We start from the raw sequence: 23,901 nt of genomic DNA on the forward strand, positions 1-23,901 counted from the left end.
GCACTTTCTCTTTGGGTCTCCGCTGCAGAAACACAAAGTGTGTTTGGGCTGGGATGTAACTCAGCTAACACTGTGCATGTGCCTGGCAGGGAGCCTTGGTTTGCTCCCCAGTAACACATAAGCCAGATGTGCTGCCCAAATGTGCTGCTGTGCACATACATTCCAGCACTTGACATGGAGACAGGATGACCAGCAGTTCAAAAAACAGTCATCCTCATCTTGAGTACAAGGCTCACCTTGGGGGAGAGAGAGAGAGGATGTACCTCTGTAGATCAGTGAAAAAGTTCACCAAGTAAGTACCTTACATGTGAATAACTGTGCCGTTGAACCACCCTGGACTCACCAACCTCCCAGGTGTGAGGGTAATCGTTCTGACTTTTACCTTGCTTTCAGGGGTGAGCAGGTCAGTCATCAAGACAATGTCTGTCATGGATTTTGAAAAGGTTAACCTGGATTTAATAGAGGCCTTGCTAGAGTGGATTGTAAACGGCGAGCACTCCTACCCTCCAGGTAACCGTTGCTTTTCTCTGGCCCCAATGGTGCACATAGTAAACACTCACTCCTTGGCAAACTACAAGTCTGGTCCTGAGTGTTCAAGCTCCGAGCACACTGTACACAGGGCCGCAGGGCACTGGGGAGACCTCACGCTCCAGAGTCTGACTTTCCAGGCTCGCACTGTTCAGGAATCTCACTCCCGTGGATAAATCCTTATCTTTTGTATATTTTAATTTCTTTGTGAAATGAAGACAGTAGTAAATCTTGCATAAAGCTGTTTCAACTATTGCTAGAAACCATGTGGGGCTGGGGTTCAGCTCAGTGGTGGAACGCCTGGTCAGCGTGTAAAAGCAGGGGTGCGACCCCCAGCATCATGACATACAGGAAAAGTTGGCTTTAAAGACATTTAACAATAGAGGCTGGAGGGATGGCCCCGTAGCTAACAGCACTTGTTACTCTTGCAGAGGACCTGACTTCAATTCCAGCAGCCATGTTGGGCAGCTCACAACCTCCTGTAACTCCAGCTCCTTAGGAGATCCAGTTCCTCTGGTCTCCTAAGGCACCTATACTCACATGCACAGGTCCACTTAGAATTTATATGTGTACATAAGTAAAAATAATTTTTTAAATAAATAAGGAAAAATAAAGGTGTGTGTGTAGCTGATCTGGTAGTGTGCTTGCCTTGCATGCAGAAAACCCTGGTTTCAGTCTCTAGTGTCTCATAAATCAAAACGGTAGTACTTGCAGGGAACCCCATCATTTGGAAGGTAGAGAGAGGAAAATCCCACGTTCTAGGTCATGCTTGGCTGATAGCATTTTTCCTTTCCTTACTGTCCTCTGACCATGCTAGCCATCGTCACCTCACTTGTAGTTCCTTATCCTCAGTGTAGTCGAGATTCTCTCTTGACTATATCTTTCACATCATATGGGTTTCCTCACACCTGTCCCCATTGTAGCCCATGCTGTCTGTGATCTTGTCCTCACTCTTATTCCATCATAACATCCAAAAGAACTAGTATTTGATACTGCTTGAAATTATTTTGCTTACCTACCCATCTTCTTCAGTAGAACATAAACTTAAGAGCAGGATTTTGCTGAGCATGGTGGTGCACACCTTTAACCCCAGCACTTGGGAGGCAGAGGCAGGTGGATCTCTTGAGTTTGAAGCCAGCCTGGTCTACAGAGTGAGTTCCAGGACAGGCAGGGATACACAGAGAAACCTTGTCTACAAAAACAAAAAGATCAGGGATTTCTTGTTCATCCTGAATTTCTCATCCCCTAGGAAAGTTCTTGGAACATTTTTGTTTCTTTGGTTGGTTGGTTTTTTTTTGAGACAGGGTTTCTCTGTGTATCCCTGGCTGTCCTAGACTCACTTTGTAGACCAGGCTGGCCTCAAACTCAGAGATCCACCTGCCACTGCCTCCTGAGTGTTGGGATTAAAAGTGTGCTCCACCATGCCCAGCAAAAAGAAATTTTTGTTGAAAGGTTGGGTGCTGATTGAGTGACATAACAGATCAATAAAGACTTTATATGCTCATTACACAGTCCTTAAAAACATGGTAATGACTACTTTCTCGGTGACTTTTTAATCATCGTGATGTTTTCTAAGGAGACTTGAAAGCCATGTAAATGATTAAATTCCTTATTTCTCTTCTCTTGGCAAGTGGTCATGTGTTGCTAATGCATTACCAATGGATTGGTGACCTGGTTTCATTCCAAATAAAAATGCTTATTGAAAACAAACATGCCAGCTGGGTATGATGGTACAAGCCTGTAATCTCAGCATTCTGGGTGGCAGAGGCAGGCAGATCATTGTGAGTTTAAGGCCAGCCTGGTCTAAAAAGCGAATCTAGGACAGCCAAAAAAAACTTTGTCTCACAAAAAAAAAAAAAAAAAAGAAGAAGAAGACGAAGAAAGAAAGAAAGAAAACATGTCAGCCAAAAAGAAATTTTAGAAATTACCAAAATTTACCAGGCATGATGGCACATGCTGTTAATCCCACTGGGAAGAAGTAGTGGGCCTCAAAAAATAACAACAATGAATCAGTGATATATTCGTGAATATGAGAGCCCTACCTGACAGGTGGCCAAGCCATGAGGGAAGACTAAATCCTAAAAAAGTAGGTAAAAATATAGACAAGTTCCCATCTGTATACAGGCTGTCTTACCACTCTGAGTCTTGTGTCATTTAGCACAGATGAGCATGGGATGGATCTGCCAGAAACTGAAAGTCTGTGTTGAGGCAGTCAGCTTACCAGCTCCAGCCTAGCCAAGGACTGAGTAGTGTGTCTCCTGCTGACACCCTTCTTACGTAGGGTGGCTGTGAAGGCCAAATGAGGTAATGTGCGTGGGGAAAAAAAAAAAAAAAAAAAACCTGCAAGATTGCTTTTGTCCCTCCTCTATTTTTGTGATGGTTTCAATTCCTTCCTTGTTTCGTGGAGAGAGTAAGCAAGACTGTGAATAATGAGCTCAGGAGACCTGTTTTACATCCATGCTTCATAGGTGGCATGGCATCCTGCTTACATGTGTGAGACTAAGGGAGACTTTACTGAAGAGGTTATCAGCTTCTTGAGTGAGCGAGGCACAAGAGAAAGCTAGATATGGAGGCTCCTTCCTATCTCTCTTCCCAGTGGGGGAGACAGGAGAGTCAACACAGGCTCAGGGCTAGCCTGAACCACAGGTCTCAAAACCACTGAACTACCAAGTGACGCTGTCTTAGAGATCTACAAAAGAGAGTGACTATTGGGGAGGGACTGCCGTTAGGACAGAATACGTTAGAGTCTCACATTGTTGCTTTTTGTCTTTAATGGACAATTTAAAAGGCCATCAGTGGTTAATAAGACATAGCTAGTGAAAATACTGTCGCTTTCAAATGTATCTGAATTTAGATAACCAGGTCAGACCACCGGTTATAGCTTCTTTTTGTCAGATCCAATAAAATATCTGGATCTCATTAACAAAAGAATCTTAAAAGATTACTCTTCTACAGCGATAACTGTGAAGACAGCTATGGCCAGGTCCTGAGGAAGTATGTTGAAGAGCTTAGCTGGGTCTGCTGTCTGCACGGTGTTGGTTTCAGGCGTCAGATGTTTTGATGTGTGCCCACATGCACACACATGCAGATGTGTCAGGGCACACACACATAGCTTGGCTAGTGCTTCTTGTATAACTTAAGGCTTGCTTTTCTATACCTCAGTTTTCTATTGGAAAAGGGTACTCCTCCTCCTCCTCTATTTTTCCTTATTAAATCAGAGTATACACAAAAATGTGATTTCATATTTATTTAAATACTAAGAAAAACTAAGAGAAAAATTATCAGATTATTGATTTTATGACCTATGTTAGTTTTCCTTGTTCATTTATCTTAGTTTCTTCTTCTCTCTCTCTCTCTCTCTTTTTTTAATATATATATATACCCAGGTGCTATCCTTGTGTTTTTACCTGGGCTAGCAGAAATCAAGATGCTTTATGAACAGCTGCAGTCTAACTCTCTGTTCAACAACAGACGAAGTCATCGGTAAGCCACTTGCTTTTTCTCTGTGGTCTTCCACTGCAGCCATCTATAAAGATGACGAACAGAAGGGACCCTATGGTCCTTACCCCCTTAGACTGTGGCGTCACTCTCAGAGGTGTGTGTTTATGCCAGCTCACATGGGTAGCCGTCTGTGCTCCAGGAAGTGTTACTCTGTTCCATCAAGGACAGACCTTTCTCTTGACTTATCACAGTGACTCAGCAAATATTGCATGCAGCTTCAGTTGCCAGGTTTCTAAGGAGGAGGGGAAGCCGATGAAGGCCAGCATTAATAGCAAAGACATGCTGCCATTTTGAGAGAAAACAATTTTTCACCAGTTACTGAGTGTGCAGTCATATACCAGGGCAAGGCCAGCTAACAAACACTCCCTAGAAATTTAACAATGAATATCCTAACTTACATCACAATTTGCCCCCCCCCACCCCGCCCCGGACTTAAGGCAAAAGATGATTCTTTGATGGTTAGTTTGTTTTAGGCTGGCAACTTATATCAATAATTCATTCCTCTGGGTGGCTTACTGCGGAATTAACCCAGAACTTTTCCCAGGTTGGCACAGGGTTTTTGTCTCTGGAAGGCTGTATTTCGTAAGATGAGAAGGAGCCCTCCCACTGCAAAGTGCTGGTGACTCCGAGGTCATTTAATTAGCTTCGGATAGTCACCCACTCCGGCTCAGTCTAAATGCTGCGTGCCAGAATCCTCACTGTGGCTTTACTTCCTTTTAGATGTGTTATTCATCCACTGCACTCATCTTTATCCAGTGAAGAGCAGCAGGCAGTGTTTGCAAAACCTCCAGCAGGTGTGACAAAAATTATCATTTCCACCAACATTGCTGAGACATCCATAACCATTGATGATGTCGTTTATGTCATCGATTCTGGGAAGATGAAAGAAAAGAGGTATTCTCTTTTGGTAAAGGAACAGACGGACTGCATAGGACAGCATAGCTGTTACTGGTTAATGCTGAGGCGCTCTTAAAAGAACACTGTATGAGAGTCCATAGCCAGCATCATGAAAGCTAAGGCCAAAAATTAATGTTTTGCCTCAGAATTAATGAATTCATTTTCCCATGTGAGTTTTCATATGCTTGGATGAAAGGAAATGCTTTTTAAAATATGTGCAGTAGTATATGATGGCACTCAAATCAGCACTAGCTAGTCCAGTCCTAGCATAAACAGAGCACTGTGGATCTCTAGGAGTAAGGTGGGTGTCTTAAGTAAGACTGCTGGACCTTGCCCAGTACTCTTGATGACATTCTAAAAAGTCACTCAGGAAAAAGTACTGGCAGGAACTACGTTCAATCCCCAGAACCCACACTTAAGAAGGGGATAGGGAGAGCTAAAGAGGGAGGGAAGGAAGGAGAGAAGAAAAGAAAAGGAAAAAGCCACGTGGGGTGGCATGCACGTGTGTCAGTTCTGGGGAAGGAGAGGCCGGCAGGTGACTGGCGCTCACTGCTCAGCCAGCCTACCCTTCTTGGAGAGCCCCAGGCCAGTAAGAGACCTTGTCTCAGAAAGACAGAGAGACAGACAGACAGGCAGGCGCAGTGCTTAAAGACCTACAGCCAAGACTATTCTCTGGCTTACAGACACACATGTCCACTTGTACACACACACAAACTAACTCAATCTTGTATTTCCTTTTCTAGATACGATGCCGGCAAAGGGATGGAAAGTTTAGAAGACACATATGTGTCTCAAGCCAATGCTCTGCAGAGAAAAGGCCGAGCTGGCCGTGTTGCCTCTGGAGTCTGCTTCCATCTCTTCACAAGTCACCACTACAGCCATCACCTTTTAAAGCAGCAGATACCAGAAGTACAGAGAGTGCCACTGGAGCAGCTGTGCCTAAGGTCACATCTTGCATGCTCCGCTTCCGAAAAGTCCAAGTGTTTCTTGTTCTACTTAAGTTTCACGTTCTCTTTTTCCTAGTAGAAGACACTTTGCTTAGAATAGAGTGCATGAACGCATTTATTGCAAAGAAAGCACATCAGTGTGGCCCTTTCCTTTCCTTTTAACTTCTGCACATGGAAATTCTCACATTTGCAGAAAGTGGCCCTACGATAAAGCCCAAAAATACATTTGTAAGTTAGGAAAGTAACCTCACTTGCCAGGGGACACATACACATAACAGTATACCAGGGGAAAAATCTACAGCCTTTTTGTCAGGTAGAGAAAAGTAAACAAAACTTACAACCACGTTATTAACTAATGGACAGATGTCATAAAATAGGATTTTTGTGAGTAGTTGAACAGATTCAATATTACATGACCTAAAGAAGTTTCAATTCAATGTTGTTGTTGTTTTTAATTGCTTGGTGATATATAAGAAATACAAATTACTCATGCTTTTTTACCCAATTTTTTTTAATCCAGTTGTTAAGTAGGAAAAAAACAACCAAGGGGGTAAGGGTTAGTTGTATAAAGCTCGTTATTTTTTAAGCACTGGGGATCGAACCTAGGGTGTCACGCATGCTAGTCAAGCACTCTACCACTGTGCTATAATGCCAGCCCTATAGCTCTTCCTCCATGTAGCAGGGATTCTAATGGATACAGGAACACTGAGTTCATCCTTACACTTAAAGATGAGGAAGAAGCCAGGCAGGATGGTGCACACCTACAATCCCAGCACTGAGAGACTCAGGCAGGAGGACCCCGGCCTTGAAGCCAGCCTCATCAGGTGCACAGCAAGAGCACGTCTCAAAAACAAAAAGCAGCTGGAGCAGCTGGTGCTCTGCTCCAAGACAGTGCTGGTGCAAACAGGGAGCTGAAGGGAGTTGAGAGAACCATGGAAGTTGACTCCTGAAGGATGAGAGGGGATGTGCAGTGTAAGAGATTTTATCCAAATATCAAATAGTTACACACACACACACTCCCACATGCAGGTACACGCTTAACAACTAATTAAAAATAAATCTTAAAAAATATTATTTTTAAGAACCAGGCAGTGGTATGGTGGCACACACCTTTAACCCCAGCACTTGGAAGACAGAGATAGGTGGATCTCTGAGTTCAAGGCCAGCCTGGTCTACAGAGTGAGTTTCCAGCAAATCTAGGGCTAAGAAATCCTGTCTCAAAAAAACAAAAACAGCAGCTGGAGAGATGGCTCAGAAGTTAAGAACACTGGCTGTTCTTCCAAAGGTTCTGAGTTCAATTCCTAGCAACTACATGGTAGCTTATAATCATCTGTAGTGAGATCTGGTGCCCTCTTCTGGTATGCAGGAGCACATGCAGGCAGAATGCTGTATTAATAATAAATTTAAAAACAAACAAACAAACAAAGTAGGACTGATGGTAGTCTTGTGTTCAGTTTCTTTGAGGAGCCTCCCGTGGCAGCTGAACCAGGTCACATGCCCGCCAGCAGTGTCCACGATTTCCACATCGTAGCAACACTTCTTTCACCATTTGAATTCTCCTTCATAACCTGTTAAGAGAAAAAGTTTGTAGAATGTTAAGAGAAAAAGTTTGAAAGTTTATAAAAAGAATTATTTTAGCATGGGTAGGTTCAGAACTTGAAGTGTTTCTGAGTTTATTGCTAAGAAAACTAGAGGACAAGAGATTTTGAAGTGTTTTATTTAAACCAGCACTGCAGCTAGGTGTGGGCCCTGCCTGTCTTCCTAGAACTGGGGAGGCAGCCTCTGCTTGTCTCAAATCCAAGAAGTACTGTGTGCCTTTAGAAAGCACGGGTGTTGGAGAGGTAACTAGCTTAGTAATTGAGAGCCCTGGCTGTCTTCCAAAAGACCTGAGGTCAGTTCCCAGCACACAGCACGCAGCTCCCATTAGTAATCACAGTTCCAGCGGATCCTACGGCTCTGGCTGCTGACAGCGTCTGCACATACCTACATGCAGACATTCCTACCCATAATTAGAAATTATTAAAATCAATCTTTTAAAAAAAAGCATTTCTTTCTTACTCAAAAAACAAAAGTTGGGGCTGGAGAGCTGGCTCAGAAGAGCACTGGCTGCTCTTCCAAAGGTCCTGAGTTCAGTTCCTAGCAACATGGTGGCTCAGAGCCACCTCTCCTGCGTGCAGGTGTACATGAAACCTCAGATAAACATGTCCTTCAGATCCATTCCTCATTCAGGTGTCTCCCTGGGATAAAAAAGAAGAGGCTAATCAGAAAAAGCTGGAATTTGCATTTGTAAACATTGTACACGGAATAATAAATAAATCTTAAAAAAAAAAAAAGGAAGGAACAAAAGTTATCCCTCAGCTTCATTCTAAAAGATAGCAAATTATAAATTAGGATTTTCTTTTCTTTTTCAGAATTAAAATTTTAGAAATGTTTAGCACGCATAACCTCCAGTCTGTGTTCTCTCGGTTCATTGAGCCTCCACATATCAATTCTCTCCATGCCTCAAAAGTCCGCTTGCGAGACTTGGGAGCCTTAACTCTGGATGAAAAACTGACCCCTCTCGGCTATCACTTGGCTTCCCTGCCGGTAGACGTGAGGATCGGCAAACTGATGCTGTTTGGCTCCATCTTCCGCTGTCTGGACCCTGCTCTCACCATCGCTGCCTGCTTGGCCTTCAAGTCCCCTTTTGTAAGTGAATGTTTGTCTAAATTGGAGTTTATGTCACAGGTCTCAAAGGAATCTTTAGACTTCAGACGTATGTGAGCCCCCTAAAAATTTGTTCCTATGTGGGATGTGAAAATTTTCAGAACAGTGGTATTTGATCCTTAGAAGATTTGTATTCCCCAGCCTCTCCAAAAACAAAACAAAACAAAAAAACCTTAGAAATTGGAGGTATAGCTTATTAAAATAATGTACTTTTTGTTTGCTATTGCTTATTATAGAAAAATCAAAAATAGTAAACCAGCAAGATACCCTATATAATTTCAAAAGGTAATGAATAAATGTATTAACTTTAAAACTCTATTGAAAGATAATTTGCACACCACTTAAAAGTATTTAAGTCAGTATTTTAGTCATTTGGGAGTTAAAGTACAGTATATGCTAGCATGTGTAAAGGCGCAGACTCATTCTCCATCACCAGCACAGGGGGGGAACACTTGTATTCCACTATGAAGCGTTTTCAAGCCAGCCTAAGCTATAGAATAGAATCCCTGTCTCAGAAATAGAAAAGAAAAAAATAAGTTGGGTGTGATGGTGCATATTCTGGAGGCAGAAGCAGAATGATCGCCACAAACTTAAAGCCAAAGCTTGGTGTCCATAGCAAATTCCAGGCCAGTCAGAGCTTCACAGTGAGACTGACTTTAAAAACAACAAAACAGGGCTGGAGAGATGGCTCAGCAGTTAAAAGCACTGGCTGCTCTTCCAATGGACCCTGGTTCAATTTCCAGCACCCACATGGCAGCTCACAGCTGTCTCTAACTCCAGTTCCAGGGAATCTGACACCCCTCATAAACACATGCAGGCAAAGCACCAATGCACATAAAATAAAATTAAATTTAAAAAAAAAAAATGAAGAAAGAGAGAGCCACACAACAATGCTAAAAATATAAAATGAGTAGGTCCTTGCTGATGGTCTTTTCCATTGGTCCTAAAGGACCAGAAAAGGTTATCTTGTGCTCATTTTGAACTCAAAAAACAAAAGGCCATTCGTTAGCTTCCCTGTCGTGCTTGCCTCGGGTGAGCCCACACATGGAACATGAGCCCAGTACTGTGTCCCACGCAAGGTGCTTTCTCCAGGCAGTGGTTTCAGCAGTAGGAAAGTGCCATTTGAAACCTCAGCTAAACGTGTCCTTCAAATCCATTCCTCATTCAGGTGTCTCCCTGGGATAAAAAAGAAGAGGCTAACCAGAAAAAGCTGGAATTTGCATTTGCAAACAGTGACTATCTGGCCCTTCTGTGCGCATATAAGGTAAGGTGACCTCAGAGCTTAGATTTGGAGCCACAGTGGGCACGAACATCAGAGTAAGTTCAGCTTGGTTTTCTCTACAATTTAGGGTTGGCAGCTGTGTACAAAAGAAAGTGCAAGAGCGGGTTATAATTACTGCAGACAGAATTTCCTGTCCGGGAGAACGCTGCAGGTGAGTTCTTGTGTGCCATTTATTCATTTATGTCCACTGTAGTAGCTCGCAGTTACCCAGAGAGGTTGCAGCGTCACCTCACTTGTCTGGTCTGGACAATGGGAATGTTATTTCTGAGCATGGCTGGTTTTCTCGGCTGTGCGGAATGGATTCCTGAACTGCATGACATGAGGCTTTTGGTGATGAAACTCTCACTGACCTGGTTTTCCACATTGCTGCCCGTGTGCTTCCTCAGTGTGGGAGACGGAGTAGGCTGTCAGCACGGTGAGGGGGCTGCTTGTGGCAAGCCCTCTTTCTCAGTGATTGTAACAGGCACGCACCTGGATCCACAACCCTGAATTGTGTGCCAACCTATAGCTCTCACCACACTCAGTGGGGTCTGTGTAACCCCCTAACTCTCGGGCAAAGCCCAAGAACTAATGTTGAGTCTGATTTTCTTGGTTAATCTGTTCCTACGTCCACCTTCAGAACATGCTGTCTGTGAGTGGTGAACATAGAAGAGAAAGAAACGTTTGTTGTCTTTCGCATAACCACAGATAGAATTTCTGTCTTCCCCTGTGGCGTTATCTTAGGCCTCCTTCCACAGTGTCTGCAAAGCCCAGGCAGTGATGGACCAGACCTCCACAAAGCTTTCCTTTTGCTAACGACTGAGGCTGGAGAAGGAGGAAATGAAACGTGAAGTCGGTGTTCTTAGTACTCTCTGCCCCTTGACATCTATTTCTTTCCCTTCTGGCCGAAAAGTTGTAGCGGAGTAGAGAGACTGGCGACATGAATGTCTCCAGCATGCTGAGCAAACCTACCTTCCGCATCTGGCCCCACCTTTTTTACTCACTCTGTAGACCAGGCTGTCCCGGAACGCGCAGAGATCCGCCTGCCTCTGCCTCCTGAGCGCTGGGATTAGAGACCTGCGCCCCCACTGCCACCACCTCAGTGGCCTGTCCCCTGTCACCACCACCCCGCCCCCACCACTTTTAAAGTGATGGGCTCTTCCTGTGTTGCCAAAGCTGTCCTCAAACAGCCCTCTTGCCGCTCTCTGCCTCCCAAACATGAGCTACTGAATCTGGTTCTGCAGCCCATATTTGAACAAAAGCCACAATACAAAGACATTTGCACCTTTTATTGTCTAAATCTAAATCTAAATACTTAATGATGTCCCCATATTCCCAGCCTCAGCTGTGATCCAGTAAGACCACAAGTAGAAAAAGAGTTAAAGTTCTGCAGGTGAGACAGAAACATTAGCCATTCCAGGCCCAGGTAAGGAACTGACAGGACTTGGATAGAAATGCAAACAGAAAGATTAAAGAAGGAAGCAATGGGCTGGAGAGATGCCTCTGAGGTTAAGAACACTGGCTGCTCTTCCAAAGATCCTGCGTTCAATTCCCAGCAACCACATGGTGGCTGACAACCATCTATAATGAGATCCAGTTCCCCCTTCTGGAGCATAGCTGTTCATGCAAGCAAGAATACTGTATACATAATAACTAAATCTTAAAATAAATGAATAAAGCAACAAGCTGGCATCGAATTTAATTCCTGAACTCAGGAGGCAGAGGCAGGCAGGTCTCTGTAAATTAGAGGACAGCCTGGTCTACAGAGTGAGTTCCAGGACAGCCAGGGCTACACAGAGAAACCCTGTCTCAAATAAACAAACAAACAGTGCCACAAGCAAAATTAATTACATTCTTTTTGCCCATCCCCAGAATTTTCAAGAAAATCAGAGCTACCATACTCCACTTAAAATGTTTAAAATGTAAAATGATCATCAAGGTTTTTGAAGGCTTTGGCTTTCCATTTCCATGTAACTGTCTCTTTCTGCCAGTTTGTAATAAGACCACTGTTTAAAAATGTTAATCACTGATGTTACACATTTGTGAGCCATTCACCTTTGGTGGTATGCTAGCTCCTTTTAAAGGAAGGTTTTAAAGGTTTGTCCCTTCTTTCAGGAAATGGCCAGCCTCAAACGGCAATTCACTGAACTGTTGTCCGACATAGGGTTTGTAAAAGAGGGACTCAGAGCAAGGGAAATTGAAAAAAGAGCCCAAGGAGGAGATGGTGTCCTGGAGGCCACAGGAGAAGAGGTAAAGAATGTGCACTTCTGTCTTGTTTCACTTTAATTCCTGTGGCATGTGTCGGAAATAGGGGCTGTGGCCCTGTGGCCACACTTCAGCCTGTGAGCAGGGGTCAGCGGCCCTCTTAATTTTTCCCTGTCCACCGATGTGTCAGCTAACATTATGAGATCGGGACTTTTTCTGGTCATTGGCAACATTGCTTTGTCTTTAAATCTCACACTTGTTGATAATTCTATAATTCACAGTAGGCTCTAGTAATGTTTTCTCAAAGCAAGCCAGCTTTTGCCAACCAACTTCTTAGGTATAATACAGAAAGAATACTTCTACTTCCTTTGTAGCAATTAGTATCTGCTGGAGAGTCTGACTGTCTCGAAAACCAGGCTCTTTGTCTCTCCATGATGCTTATCAGCCCCACCTGTATTTGTTTAAACCTGTACACCAAGAGTTCACTGTGATCTGGCTGGGAGCGTCACGCCTTGGCACCAGTTTTTCCTCGGCTCTAGTGAGGGGCCCTTAGCCACCTCACAGTCAAGAGCACTGGCCTCGTAACTGCCTGGCATGCATCTAGAAGGAATCACCGTGAGCTCTTTAAGATAGTCCCTGTGTGACTATGGTCTGGAAGATTTATTTTCTTCTTAGAAAGAATTTGTTTTATAATAAATGGGAAATCATTGGTCGTTTGGTTAAATAGACACTAAATGAAATACAGTGGCTGGGGATGGTGGTGCACGCCTTTAATCCCAGCACTTGGGAGACAGAAGCAAATGGATCTCTGGGAGCTTGAGGGCAGCCTGGTCTACAGAGTGAGATTCAGGCCAGCTGGGACCACATAGTGAAACCCTGTCTCAGAAGAAAAAAGAAATTTGATGGCAAACGCGTGACCTGCTGAAACATCTCATATGACTAATGCTCTGTTTCTCTCCTAGGCAAACTCCAATGCTGAGAACCCCAAGCTGATATCAGCAGTGCTGTGCGCCGCTCTGTATCCAAATGTCGTGCAGGTACCTACACTTGCCCCAAATCCTCCAATCTCTTGTTTTAGTAGTGACCACAGGATAAACTTAAAATATGCTCATTCGTCATCTTAAAGACACACAGCTCACAAGGCTTCCCAATTCATTCATTCTCCCAGTCTGTATAAGGACACATATTTTGTATGAAATGAGGATGTAAACCTTCAGTGCACACACAAAAGGAGTGCCTAAGTTTAGTAGTACAAAGAAATGCAAATTTACACAAGAAAATAGGCTTGTTTACTTTTAAAATTGCCAACAACAACAAACATTTAATAATTAGTACTGATGCTGTGTGAGTCCTTAAATAACCATTCTGGGTGAGAATAAACTTTACATATCCATCCTAACTACGCTCCATTTCTAGAACTATTACAGAAAATTCGCAGATAGGCACAAAGTTAGAGCCAGAAGGATATTCATCCAGCAGAGTATCTAAATCTGCAGAAGTGGTGATATACACCTGCACATGAGGGGTGGAGGCCAGAGAGCCGGAGGCTGAAAGGCAGCGTCAGCTACACAGTTCAAGGCCAAGGAGCTACTTAAGACCTACATGAAAAATGGACCTTAATTGTGAAAGTATAGATAACACTGACGTATTATACAACTCTTGATAACACTGCTTTAGGAAAATCTTCAACAAATATAAAAACGTGTTCGATATACAAAACGAAAAAGCAAGTGGTACAGCAATCCTGTGACAGAGAGACGGCTCAGCGGGTAAACGTGCTGGCCTTGAAGCCTGCTACCCTGATCCCCAGGACCCACATGGTGGGAAGAGAGAACCAGTCATGCAGCTGTTCTCCGACCTCCACATGGTGTGCATTCCTGCGCGCGCGCGTGCGCGTGTGTGTGTGTGTGTGTGTGTGTGTCTGTGTGTCTGTGTGTCTGTGTGTCTGTGTGTGTGTGTGCGCGCCAGGTAGATGAGACGGGAGGACCCCAGGTCTGCGGCCAACCAGGCTACAGAGTAAATTCTAGGCTAATCAGGGCTGTACAGTGAAACCTGACTTGAGAAAATGAAACATAAAAAGAAACAAAAGCTATTCCAACAATCCTCATTTGTGCCAAAGGACAAGTCCTACAGTGAAAATATATGGAGTTTTTTGTTTTGTTTTGTTTTGTTTTGTTTATAAATACTTGTTGTATAGGTCAAGATCCCAGAAGGGAAGTTCCAGAAGACCAGTTCTGGAGTTGTCAGACTGCAGCCAAAGTCAGCTGAACTGAAGTTCGTTACCAAGAATGACGGATATGTCCACATTCACCCTTCCTCGGTGAACTATCAGGTCAGCATGGCAGCGATTAGTGTGTCACCTCTTGTACAGTCTCAGATGAGAAACGCAGTCCCCAAAGCAGACAGGCCTTCCTCTGTGCTTGCAGTGTCCCTGGCAGTACCACCAATTTACAGAAGTTTGAATCTGTATAAACAGACTGGCAAGCTAGAAAGGCTTTCCATTTTGAGGAAATTCAACTGTAGGCAAAAGTGCTCATTCCTGCTCTCAAGTGAAAGCTGTTTCTTTGACTTGGTTTAAGGAGTCGTGAGCTAATTACATCGTAAGCATGTTTTTGCCAGCCCTTTAGTTCTATGCTTCCTTCAGCCTGGCGCTGTGAAACTGCTGCCTCTTCAGACCATCGGCTGACTCCTCTGTGGTCACAGGAGACTCCTACTTGTCAAATCTGAAGGGACATCACCTGATCATCAGCACCCTTGCTTCTTGGCTTTTGACACTGCTCCTCTCGAAGCAATGTTTGCTGCTGAAGTAACCCCTCCTGTCCCTCATCTCCTCTGTCTCCATCACCAGGTCCCCTTCCTCTGCTCTGAGGCAGTGGTCCACCTTCCTCCTACTTCTCCCACTATAGTGTCTGTATACCCCTTGACCCTCTGAGGGCACACCATCATGATTTCTGCTACCCGCTGCTCTCCTGCTGGAGAACAGCAGCTAACATCCAGCCGCCTCAGATCAAACTCATCATCTTCCTGTGCAGCATTCTCTTGCTGTGTGCCTGTCCTGGTAAATGGCATTGTCTGAATTAGAGCCTGATGTCATGAAGACTTGTCCTTTTCTCCATATTGATTCAATTGGTCACCAAGTTCAGGCTCTTTTTGCCTCTTCTCATGCGCACCTCCGCCTCCTCAGTTCAGACCCCAAACATTGTCTCATGCCCAAAGTACTGTAATAATAATGTTCTAGAATTCTCTCCAGCCTCTGAATTACTATTGTGAATATCTTAATTCTTCTCTTAAATCTTCATATATGGAGTGTACCATAGATTCTCACTTGTCCCTCCACATCTAGCCCCTGGCCCTCGAAGTCCACTTCCTCTGTCACTCAGTATGCTGCAGCAATGCATACAATGCTACAGTGTTCCCCATACCATGACATGCTGCTTCTGTTCCCAGAATGCTAGTCTCATTCTCTAGGAAGCCTGTGCTTCCCCTGACACTTCCTCTCAGAATCATTTCCTGGCTGGTGGTGGTGTGCTAGCCTGGTATGGCAAGGCCCTGTGTTCAGTCCTCAGCACTTCTAAAACAAACAGAATTTCCTTCGTGACACTTTCCTCTAACTTCCTCTACTTCCGCTGTTCTTCTGCCATTGGGTATGCCTGTGCCCTCTGTGCTTACCCCATTACTCTGTCCTGGAACTGTAAAATGCCTGAAGACAGGAATCTGAAACCTTTTTACATTTCCAGAGCCTAGCGTAATACATGAAAGTAGATGTAGATGCTTCATGAAGCTTTTAGGAGAGATGAAGGAGAAAAGGTACACTAGGGAGGCAGAGGCAGGCCTGGTCCACGGAGTAAGTTCCCGGACAGACAGAGCTGCATAGTGAGACCCTATCTCAAAACAAAGCAAAAGAATAGAGTGGGAATGAGGTTAAAAGGTCACTGCTGGTCAGCCCATGATGTATGGAAGAGAATGGTGATAAACCATGAGAAGGCTCTTCTCAAGCTTTGGGGAGCCTGAGGACCAGGAGGTTACCACTCATGTGACTATATTTCATTTTAGAGAGCACAGGCCTGAGTTAGCTCCACTCCTCTTCTCAGTTAGCCACATGGGAGACAAAATCATTCATGCATTCGTGCAGTACCTGCTAATCCGAGCTCTGTGTTGGGCACTGTTGTAAGCCATGACCATTGTAGGCCATGAAGGACAGTATGTGAACAGGGTCCCTCCACTGAAGCAGTTTGTTTCAGCTGGGCACACGGGCAGAAAATAAGCCAATACCTGTCAATGGCAAATGCCCTAGAGAAAAAGATAAAGCAGGCAGCAAGACTGAGAGAGGGGCAATTTGGGAAGAATTCTGTGGGTCAGAAACAATCAGATTCTAAATGAAAAGCAAGCCATACAGACCTCTAAGGAGAGAACATTCCAGCACAGGAAATAAGCACCAAGAAATGAGGTAAGAGTATATTTGGGATGTTCCAGATTGTGTAGGAAGGCAAAAGATCATACAGTTCAGTGGGATGTCTGATCAAGGTGAGAGTAATAGGGTTATGCAGAGACAAATGGGCCAGGGTTGGGTCATGTCAAACCTTATCCTCCATGATAGGGAATTTAGATTTTTAACCTTTGGGGAACCATTGGAGTGGGGTTTTTGGCCATAATTGAAAGATCACTGTGGCTGCTGTGAAAAGAGGCTGTAAAGATGTGGATGTGGCAGCGGCGTGAGCACAGAGGAAGCCCTGTGATGGTTCTGTTGAATGGCTGACGGTTTGTAGTGAGGTGGTAGCTAAGAAGGGTCATGAGAATGATATGTTAGCTCCTGTGCATTTTAAACGTAAAGCTGTCAGGACTTGATGATGATCCAAATGGAATGGGAGAGAAAAGAGCAATCAAGGTCTTACCCACGAGGGCTTGAATAGCTGAGCAAGAGGGGCTGCCATTTTCTGAAATAAGGAGCTGTAGAGAGAATCAAGAATTCTTTTAGGTATTAGCTTGAAGAGGACCCAGGTTCAATTCCCAACATCCACATGATAGTTCACACTGTCCATAGCTCCAATTCCAAGGGATCCCATGCCCTCTTCTGACCTCCATAGACACATATACATACAGGCAAAACACACATAAAATGAATAAATCTAAAACTCTTTGAAAAGAAATTGTATCTTGTGTATATGTATCATAACATCACAAAAGGTCCATAAGCATATACAGTTTTACTTCAGTGTAGATGGCTCAGCAGATAAAGGTGTTTGACATCAAACCCGACAGCCTGAGTTGTACCCCTGGGACCTCCACTAGAGGAGAACTAGATCCTCCAGGTTGTCCTCTGACCTACATGCGTGTAACATGGTACATGCATACGTGTGTGTGTCCACACAGAGAAATAAAGTTTAAAAAAAGCATTTTGAAAACTTTTGGACACCACTGAAAGAGTTTTTGTTGTTGTTGATTTGTTTGCTGGGGTACCAGGGATTGAACTCACCCTTGTGCATGCTAGGCAAATGTTCTGTCACTGAGCCCTAACAACAAGGTGTTTGCAAAGTGTTAGGTTAAGTGTCTAAATGGGTATTAGGAAGTCACACATAAAAACATGGAGCTTAGAGTAAAGGCCCTTAATGGACAGGTAGCTTTGAAATCCACAAGACTGGTAAAAATTCCTTATGTTGTCATTGTCGGCATTGTCATCTGAGGCTCTGTGTTACAGGTCAGACACTTTGACAGTCCCTACCTGTTGTACCATGAGAAAATCAAAACTAGTCGGGTGTTTATCCGAGACTGCAGCATGGTGTCTGTGTACCCCCTGGTCCTGTTTGGAGGAGGCCAAGTGAATGTGCAGCTTCAGAGGGGCGCGTTCGTTGTCTCCTTGGATGATGGTTGGATCCGGTTTGTAGCCGCTTCCCATCAGGTAACAGACAGCTGATGTGTTCAAAGGCTCAGATCACAAAGCTCTGGTAAGGTGGAATGAATAGCATTCTTTCAAGACCAAAACAGCTCAACTAATGAGCAGGAAGAGTGAAACCATGAGGTGGAGAAGGACCCTAGTCATAGTGCCAGGAAGCAGCTGGGGCGGGATGGGTTAGAGCTGATACAAAGATTTAAGTCCACAGGCTCAAGTATTTGGGAGGCTGAGGCAAGATGATTACTGGGAGCTTGAGGACAACCAGAGCTACCTAGCAAAGCCTGGCTTCAAAAACAAAAACAGCAGACTCTATAAAGAAGGGATGTTGGAACCTCCTTAATGATACACAGCAGTGGACAATTAAAAAAGCAAAAATAAATTGATAAAAATCACCCTGATCTTACCATTACCATGAAAGAAAAGAAGTGGTCAGGCTATAGCTCACTGGTTGACCCTGGGTTTAATCTTCAAAACCACAAAAATAAAATAATAAATAACAAATTAACTCAATCAAAATGAAAGGAACTACATATCCCATCCCAGCCACCTGGAAACTAAGGCAAGCGGGTCACTCAAGCCAGGCACTCAAGACTAGCAATGGACAACAGAGTAAGACCGGATCTATATCTTATTTAACCTAATATACCCAGCATGTATTAGTTTCAACATGTAATCAAAATAAAAAGTTAGTTTATATTCTCTTTTCATATTAAGTTTTTAAAGACAGGTGTGCATCTATACTCCCAGCACATCTCAGTTTGAACCAGGCTCAGTTCATGTGTCAATAAATAGCCACATATGACTGGATACCCAAGGAGCCAGACAAACCAAGGCTGGTTTGGTGCAGCAGCTCAGTGCTAGTAAGGGTCCATCTCCCTATGTGAGCAAGATGACTGCAACAGATCCTGGCTTCACAACTGTACAGCATGCCATCCCGAAAGCCTCTCCATGCCCAGAAGCTTCATCAGAGCTTCCCTCCAAAGGTGTGCTGGTGGCATCTGCTTATAATGCCAGCACTTGCAGGCCAAAGTGCGCGGTTCATTTTGAGTGCATAGTGAGAGCCTACCTTAAAAAACACAAAAGAGCTGGGCGTGGTGGCGCATGCCTTAGTCCCAGCACTCAGGGAGGCAGAGGCAGGCAGATCACCGTGAGTTCAAGGCCAGCCTAGTCTGTAAATTGAGTCCAGGACAGCCACAGCTACACAGAGAAACCCTGTCTTGAAAAAAAAAAATCAACAACAAAAACCTTTGCTTCAGGGTAACACCTATAATCCCAGAATAAGAGGTATCAGGAGTTCTTGCCTAACCTCAGCTACAAAGCAATTAATGAGGCCAGCCTGAGCTATATAAGAACTTGTCTCAAAAGCAAAACAAAACAAAAACAAAAAACAGGTGAGATGGCTGAGCAGGTAAGGGTGCTCGCTGCCAACCTAAAAAATGGAGTTCAGTCTCAGAACCCATTTGGTAGGAAGAGAAAACTGACTTCCTCAGGTTGTCCTGCCCTCACACTTATGCTGTGGTCCAAATGCACACACAAACACACCAAATAAAAAATTGAAAATGTGCTGTGTGTGGTGGCGCACGCCTTTAATCCCAGCGCTAGGAAGGCAGAGGCAGGGGGATCTCTGAATTCAAGGCCAGCCTGGTCTACAGAGCAAGTTCTAAGACAGAGAAAAACTGTCAAACCAGTAAATTCAAACATGGTTTTTAAAAAGCTCCCACTGGGGCTGGAGTGATAGCTCAGTAGTTAAGAGCACTCCTCTCTTCCAGAGGACTGGAGTTCAGTTCCCAGCACCTACATGGCAGCTCATACCTGTCTACAGACAACTCCAATTCCAGGGATCCAATACCTGCGCATAGACATGCATGCAGGCAAAGCACCAACACATATAAATTAAAAATAGAGAAAAATTATCTTATAAATAATGAAGAAAATAAATAAATAAAAGTTTCCACTGAACGTAGAGCTTGCCTGGAATCCTGGGATCAGAGCCTTCAGGAGGATGAGTTGGGGAGATTCTGGGAGTTCGAAGGCAGTCTGGGCTACAGCATGAGATTGTCTCAAGAACCCAGCAGGGCTGGAGAGGTGACACAGCAGTACAGCGCTCTCTCTGTGCTCACAAGGACCTGAATCCAGATCCCCGGACACACAGAGACACACAAAGTCAGCAGGCTCTGCCATGGAAAATCCCACACTTCCTAAAGTGAGGAGACCTGGCCACACTCAAGGGCTGGGGCGAGAGGATAAGAGTTCCAGCCAGCCTGACTACACAGCAAGAGCTTATCTCTAAGTAAAAACAAACAAATGTGTTTGTCACAGGCCTCGTTAGCACGGTACAGAATGAGAATATGTTCTAAGATGATGTCAGAAGTCTTAAGTCATGCCACACGTAATTAGGTATTTCTCTAGGAAAGCCCGTCTCCCCTTTGCTCGCAGCACAGCTAATTCTGCAGCTTCCATCGCAGGTGGCCGAACTGGTAAAGGAACTCCGCTGTGAGCTTGACCAGCTCCTCCAGGACAAGATTAAAAACCCGAGCATGGACCTGTGGACCTGTCCTAGAGGGTCTCGGATCATCGGCATGATTGTGAAGCTGGTCACCACGCAGTAGGGGCTGGCCGGGCTGCCTGCTGGCCCCTCTGGTCCCCGCGAGCCCCAGCAGCGCTCCTACCTCCTGACTGAGGACCGCCCTGGAGGGCCAGGCCGCGGACCCCTAGGCTGAGCCAGCCGAGGCCCCGCCCAAGAGACGTTCTCCACGCTTGGCGTTTCTGAAAACACGGGGACACTCCCAGCACAATTTGGAGTATCAGTGGTAGGACAGTCTAACACCCAGTTTGTCTCTTCGTGATGTACCAAACTGAATGAAGTTCACCTCATAACTCAAAAGTGACTGTTAATGTGATTCTGTCCTAATCTATGTGTTCTTTTTCTCCTACTTTTTATTATGCATTGTCTATACATAATTGGTAACTCTTTTCTCCTGTTTTTTTACTGGGCATGAGGAGAAATGTTTGATTTGGTTCTTTTTCCCATCATAATAAAGGCTTAACTGAGAATACTCAAATGAAAGAAAGAAAGAAAGAAATCATGTGAGTAAAAAAAATAAAATAAAAGTTTCATTTTAAACTTGGCTGTAGAATTTTTTTTTTTTTTTTTTTTTTTTTTTAGGTTTTTGTTTTGTTTTGTTTTGAGACAGGGTTTCTCTGTGTAGCCTTGGCTGTCCTAAACTTGCTTTATAGACCAGGCTGGCCTCAAACTTACAGCGATCTGCCTGCCTCTGCCTTCCAGAGTGCTGAGATTACAGGCGTGCACCACCACGACCGGCTGGATTTTTATTTTTATTTGTAAAAGATCAATTTTTTAAAAAGAAATAAATTCCCATCTTCAAAAGAGAAAAATTAGTAAATTAATAAAGTTAGTTCTGTGAGGCTACTAAAATTCAATCTGGTCTCTGTAACACCCCTGCTAAAAGGAGACCAACTTGTGCATTTAAGAATCTTTGCTCTGGGTGAAAGGTGACTCAGAACGTAAGAGCACTTGCTGCTCGTCCAGAGGACCGGAGTTCAATTCCCAAAACCTGCGTCAGCCGCCCACACGCCGAACACCTCAGTGAAGAATGCATTATTTTAGCTAAGTCCTTAGGAACTCTAGGCTGCCCAAAATTACCGGGTATGTTTCAGTTTCAAATTTGAAGGGCTTAGACTAAGCAGTACTTTTTAGTTTCTTAATTGGCTTTCCATAAAAAGCACACATACACAAAGCACCCACAGTATTCAGGTTCTGATCAGCTACTGAAACAAAGCTCTCATTACAGAGTGGATAAAGCTGGACCCTTTAAAAGAAACAGAGAACAAAACTGTATGATCCCTCCAAAAAAAACATTTTAAAAATGATTTTATTTACATTGGTATACTGCCTCCATGTCTGTGTGAGGGTGTCGATCCCCTGGACCTGGAATTACAGACAGTTGTGAGCTGCCATGTGGGTGCTGGTTGGCATTTGAACCTGGGTCCTTTGGAGGAGCAGCCAGTGCTCTTAACCCCTGAGCCATCTCTCCAGCCTTGCAAAAGATTTATTTTGGTTGTTTTTAATTCTTGTATGAGGGGAAGTATACACACGAGTGCAGACGCCTTCAGAGGCCAAAGCATTGGATCCCTAGAACTGGAGTCACCAGCAGGTGGGAGCTATCCAAAAAGGGTGCTAGAACTGAACCTGGGTCCTCTGAAAAGCAGTACTTATTTATTTGGTTGTTTGGTTGGTTGTTTGGTTGGTTAGTTTGGTTGGTGGGTTTGGTTGGTTGGTTTGGTTTTTTGAGACAAGGCTTCTCTGTGTAGCCTTGGCTGTCCTGGAACTCACTCTATAGACCAAGCTGGCCTCCAACTCGATCCACCCATCTCTGCCTTCTGAGTTTTGGGATTAAAAGCGTGCACTGCCAAGCCATTACCACCACCACCACCACCACCACCACCGGGCCTGCAGTGTGGTGCCTCACTCTTCACTGAGGCACTTCTCCAGCCCAAAGAAAAGGACCTTTTTTTTTTTTTTTTTTTTGCTTTGTTTTGTGTTTAACAAATTTTGACTGTTGGTGCTACAGCAAAGCCCTGGCTGCCCTGCTGAGAACTACCTGTCCAAGACAGAACTGAAGCTTTTAACCCAGGTTTGTGGCACAGCTGGGAGGTGGCCACAGCACCACTTTCCACCCAGAGCACCGAGAACATCTGTCCTCCAAGCCAGCCCTTGGACTGATCACTCCCAGACACACATACCCATAAATACCATCATTCTGTCACTGCCTGAATGTGAAAATAGTTGGGAAACCTCCGCTTAACACAGTAGAGCCCTGGGCTAAACGAATGGCTCAGTGAGAAAGAGCCACCATGACCCCATGACCCGCCTTTTTTTTTTTTTTTGGCGGGGGGGGGGTAGGGTGGGGGCACACTCTTTTAATCCCAGCAGAGGTAGAGGCAGGCAGGCTAGCCTGGTCTACAGATCTAGTTCTAGGACACCCAGAGGTACAAACAGAGAAACCGTGTCTCAAAAAACTAAAAAACAAATAAACAACCTACCTCTAGAACTAAGTTCTTTTCTTTTTTTAAGATGTATTTATCTATTATGTATAAAATATTCTGCTTGCATGCCAGAAGAGGGCACCAGACCTCATTATAGATGGCTGTGAGCCATCATGTGGTTGCTAGGAATTGAACTCAGGACCTCTGGAAAAACAACCAGTGCTCTTAACCTCTGAGCCATCTTTCCAGCCTTAGAACTAGGTTTTAAAACTCATAAAATTATGAAGTAAAAAGTAATAAAAATGTACAATGGAATTATGAAGTGATTACTTCTTTGCAATTAAAAATCAGACTGTAGTGTTGTATTTTGAGGTAAAATTAGATTTCTAAGCTAGATGGCCAGGATTTCATGTAAGTTTATGGAGAGATTGGTAAATGGCTCCTTTAAATATGTTTTGCCGCAGGCTAGCAAGAGAAATAGAGTACTTCCTCCATAATTAGTTTGCACAAATGTTTTGCATTTGGTCTGAGATGGTTTAGAACAGCTTACCATTCTGAAAGGCAGAGTCACAACCAAAGGCAACGGTTCTTCCTTCTTGAGCTCCATACAGACATGCTACATATAATATATCTTAATTAGGTGTTTTTATTGAAGAGAAATAGCAGAATGGAAGTAACAAGTCTCACACTGAAGAAACTGAACACGTTTGCTTTCCTCCTTGAGTTCCTTATCTGTTTATTATAACCTGCTCCCTGGCAGGTAACAAGTTTGAATCCTTATCCTCTCCTTTTAGATCTGAGTAGTTTCATTTGAATAATGCATCTAAGTACAGCATGTAGATCAGAGTCATACGGTAAATGTCAGCTCCTTTCCAGGCATCAGTATAAACATGTTCCTAAAATGTCATAAGATTTTGAAAAAAGTACTCTGAAAAATTAAAACACAAAAATCTACAGTG

General features: G+C 44.0%; 1 protein-coding gene across 2 annotated transcripts in view; it reads left to right on the plus strand.

The window, feature by feature from the left end:
• The window catches only part of Dhx57 (DExH-box helicase 57), a 50,566-nt gene extending 29,507 nt beyond the window's left edge, over window positions 1-21,059 (plus strand). For both annotated transcript variants that reach the window (XM_021634355.2, XM_060363992.1), the window contains exons 13-24: window positions 394-510; window positions 3,915-4,011; window positions 4,750-4,923; window positions 5,670-5,870; window positions 8,285-8,561; window positions 9,748-9,843; window positions 9,929-10,012; window positions 11,956-12,090; window positions 13,008-13,082; window positions 14,243-14,377; window positions 17,741-17,941; window positions 20,401-21,059. In XM_021634355.2, the coding sequence (XP_021490030.1) occupies window positions 394-510; window positions 3,915-4,011; window positions 4,750-4,923; window positions 5,670-5,870; window positions 8,285-8,561; window positions 9,748-9,843; window positions 9,929-10,012; window positions 11,956-12,090; window positions 13,008-13,082; window positions 14,243-14,377; window positions 17,741-17,941; window positions 20,401-20,544 (1,736 nt within the window). In that variant the 3' untranslated portion in view covers window positions 20,545-21,059. The remainder of the gene's footprint in view (window positions 1-393; window positions 511-3,914; window positions 4,012-4,749; window positions 4,924-5,669; window positions 5,871-8,284; window positions 8,562-9,747; window positions 9,844-9,928; window positions 10,013-11,955; window positions 12,091-13,007; window positions 13,083-14,242; window positions 14,378-17,740; window positions 17,942-20,400) is intronic.
• The last annotated feature ends 2,842 nt before the right edge of the window (window positions 21,060-23,901 follow it).

Source organism: Meriones unguiculatus, chromosome 1, assembly GCF_030254825.1.
Source record: "Meriones unguiculatus strain TT.TT164.6M chromosome 1, Bangor_MerUng_6.1, whole genome shotgun sequence".
Classification (NCBI taxonomy): Eukaryota; Metazoa; Chordata; class Mammalia; order Rodentia; family Muridae; genus Meriones; species Meriones unguiculatus.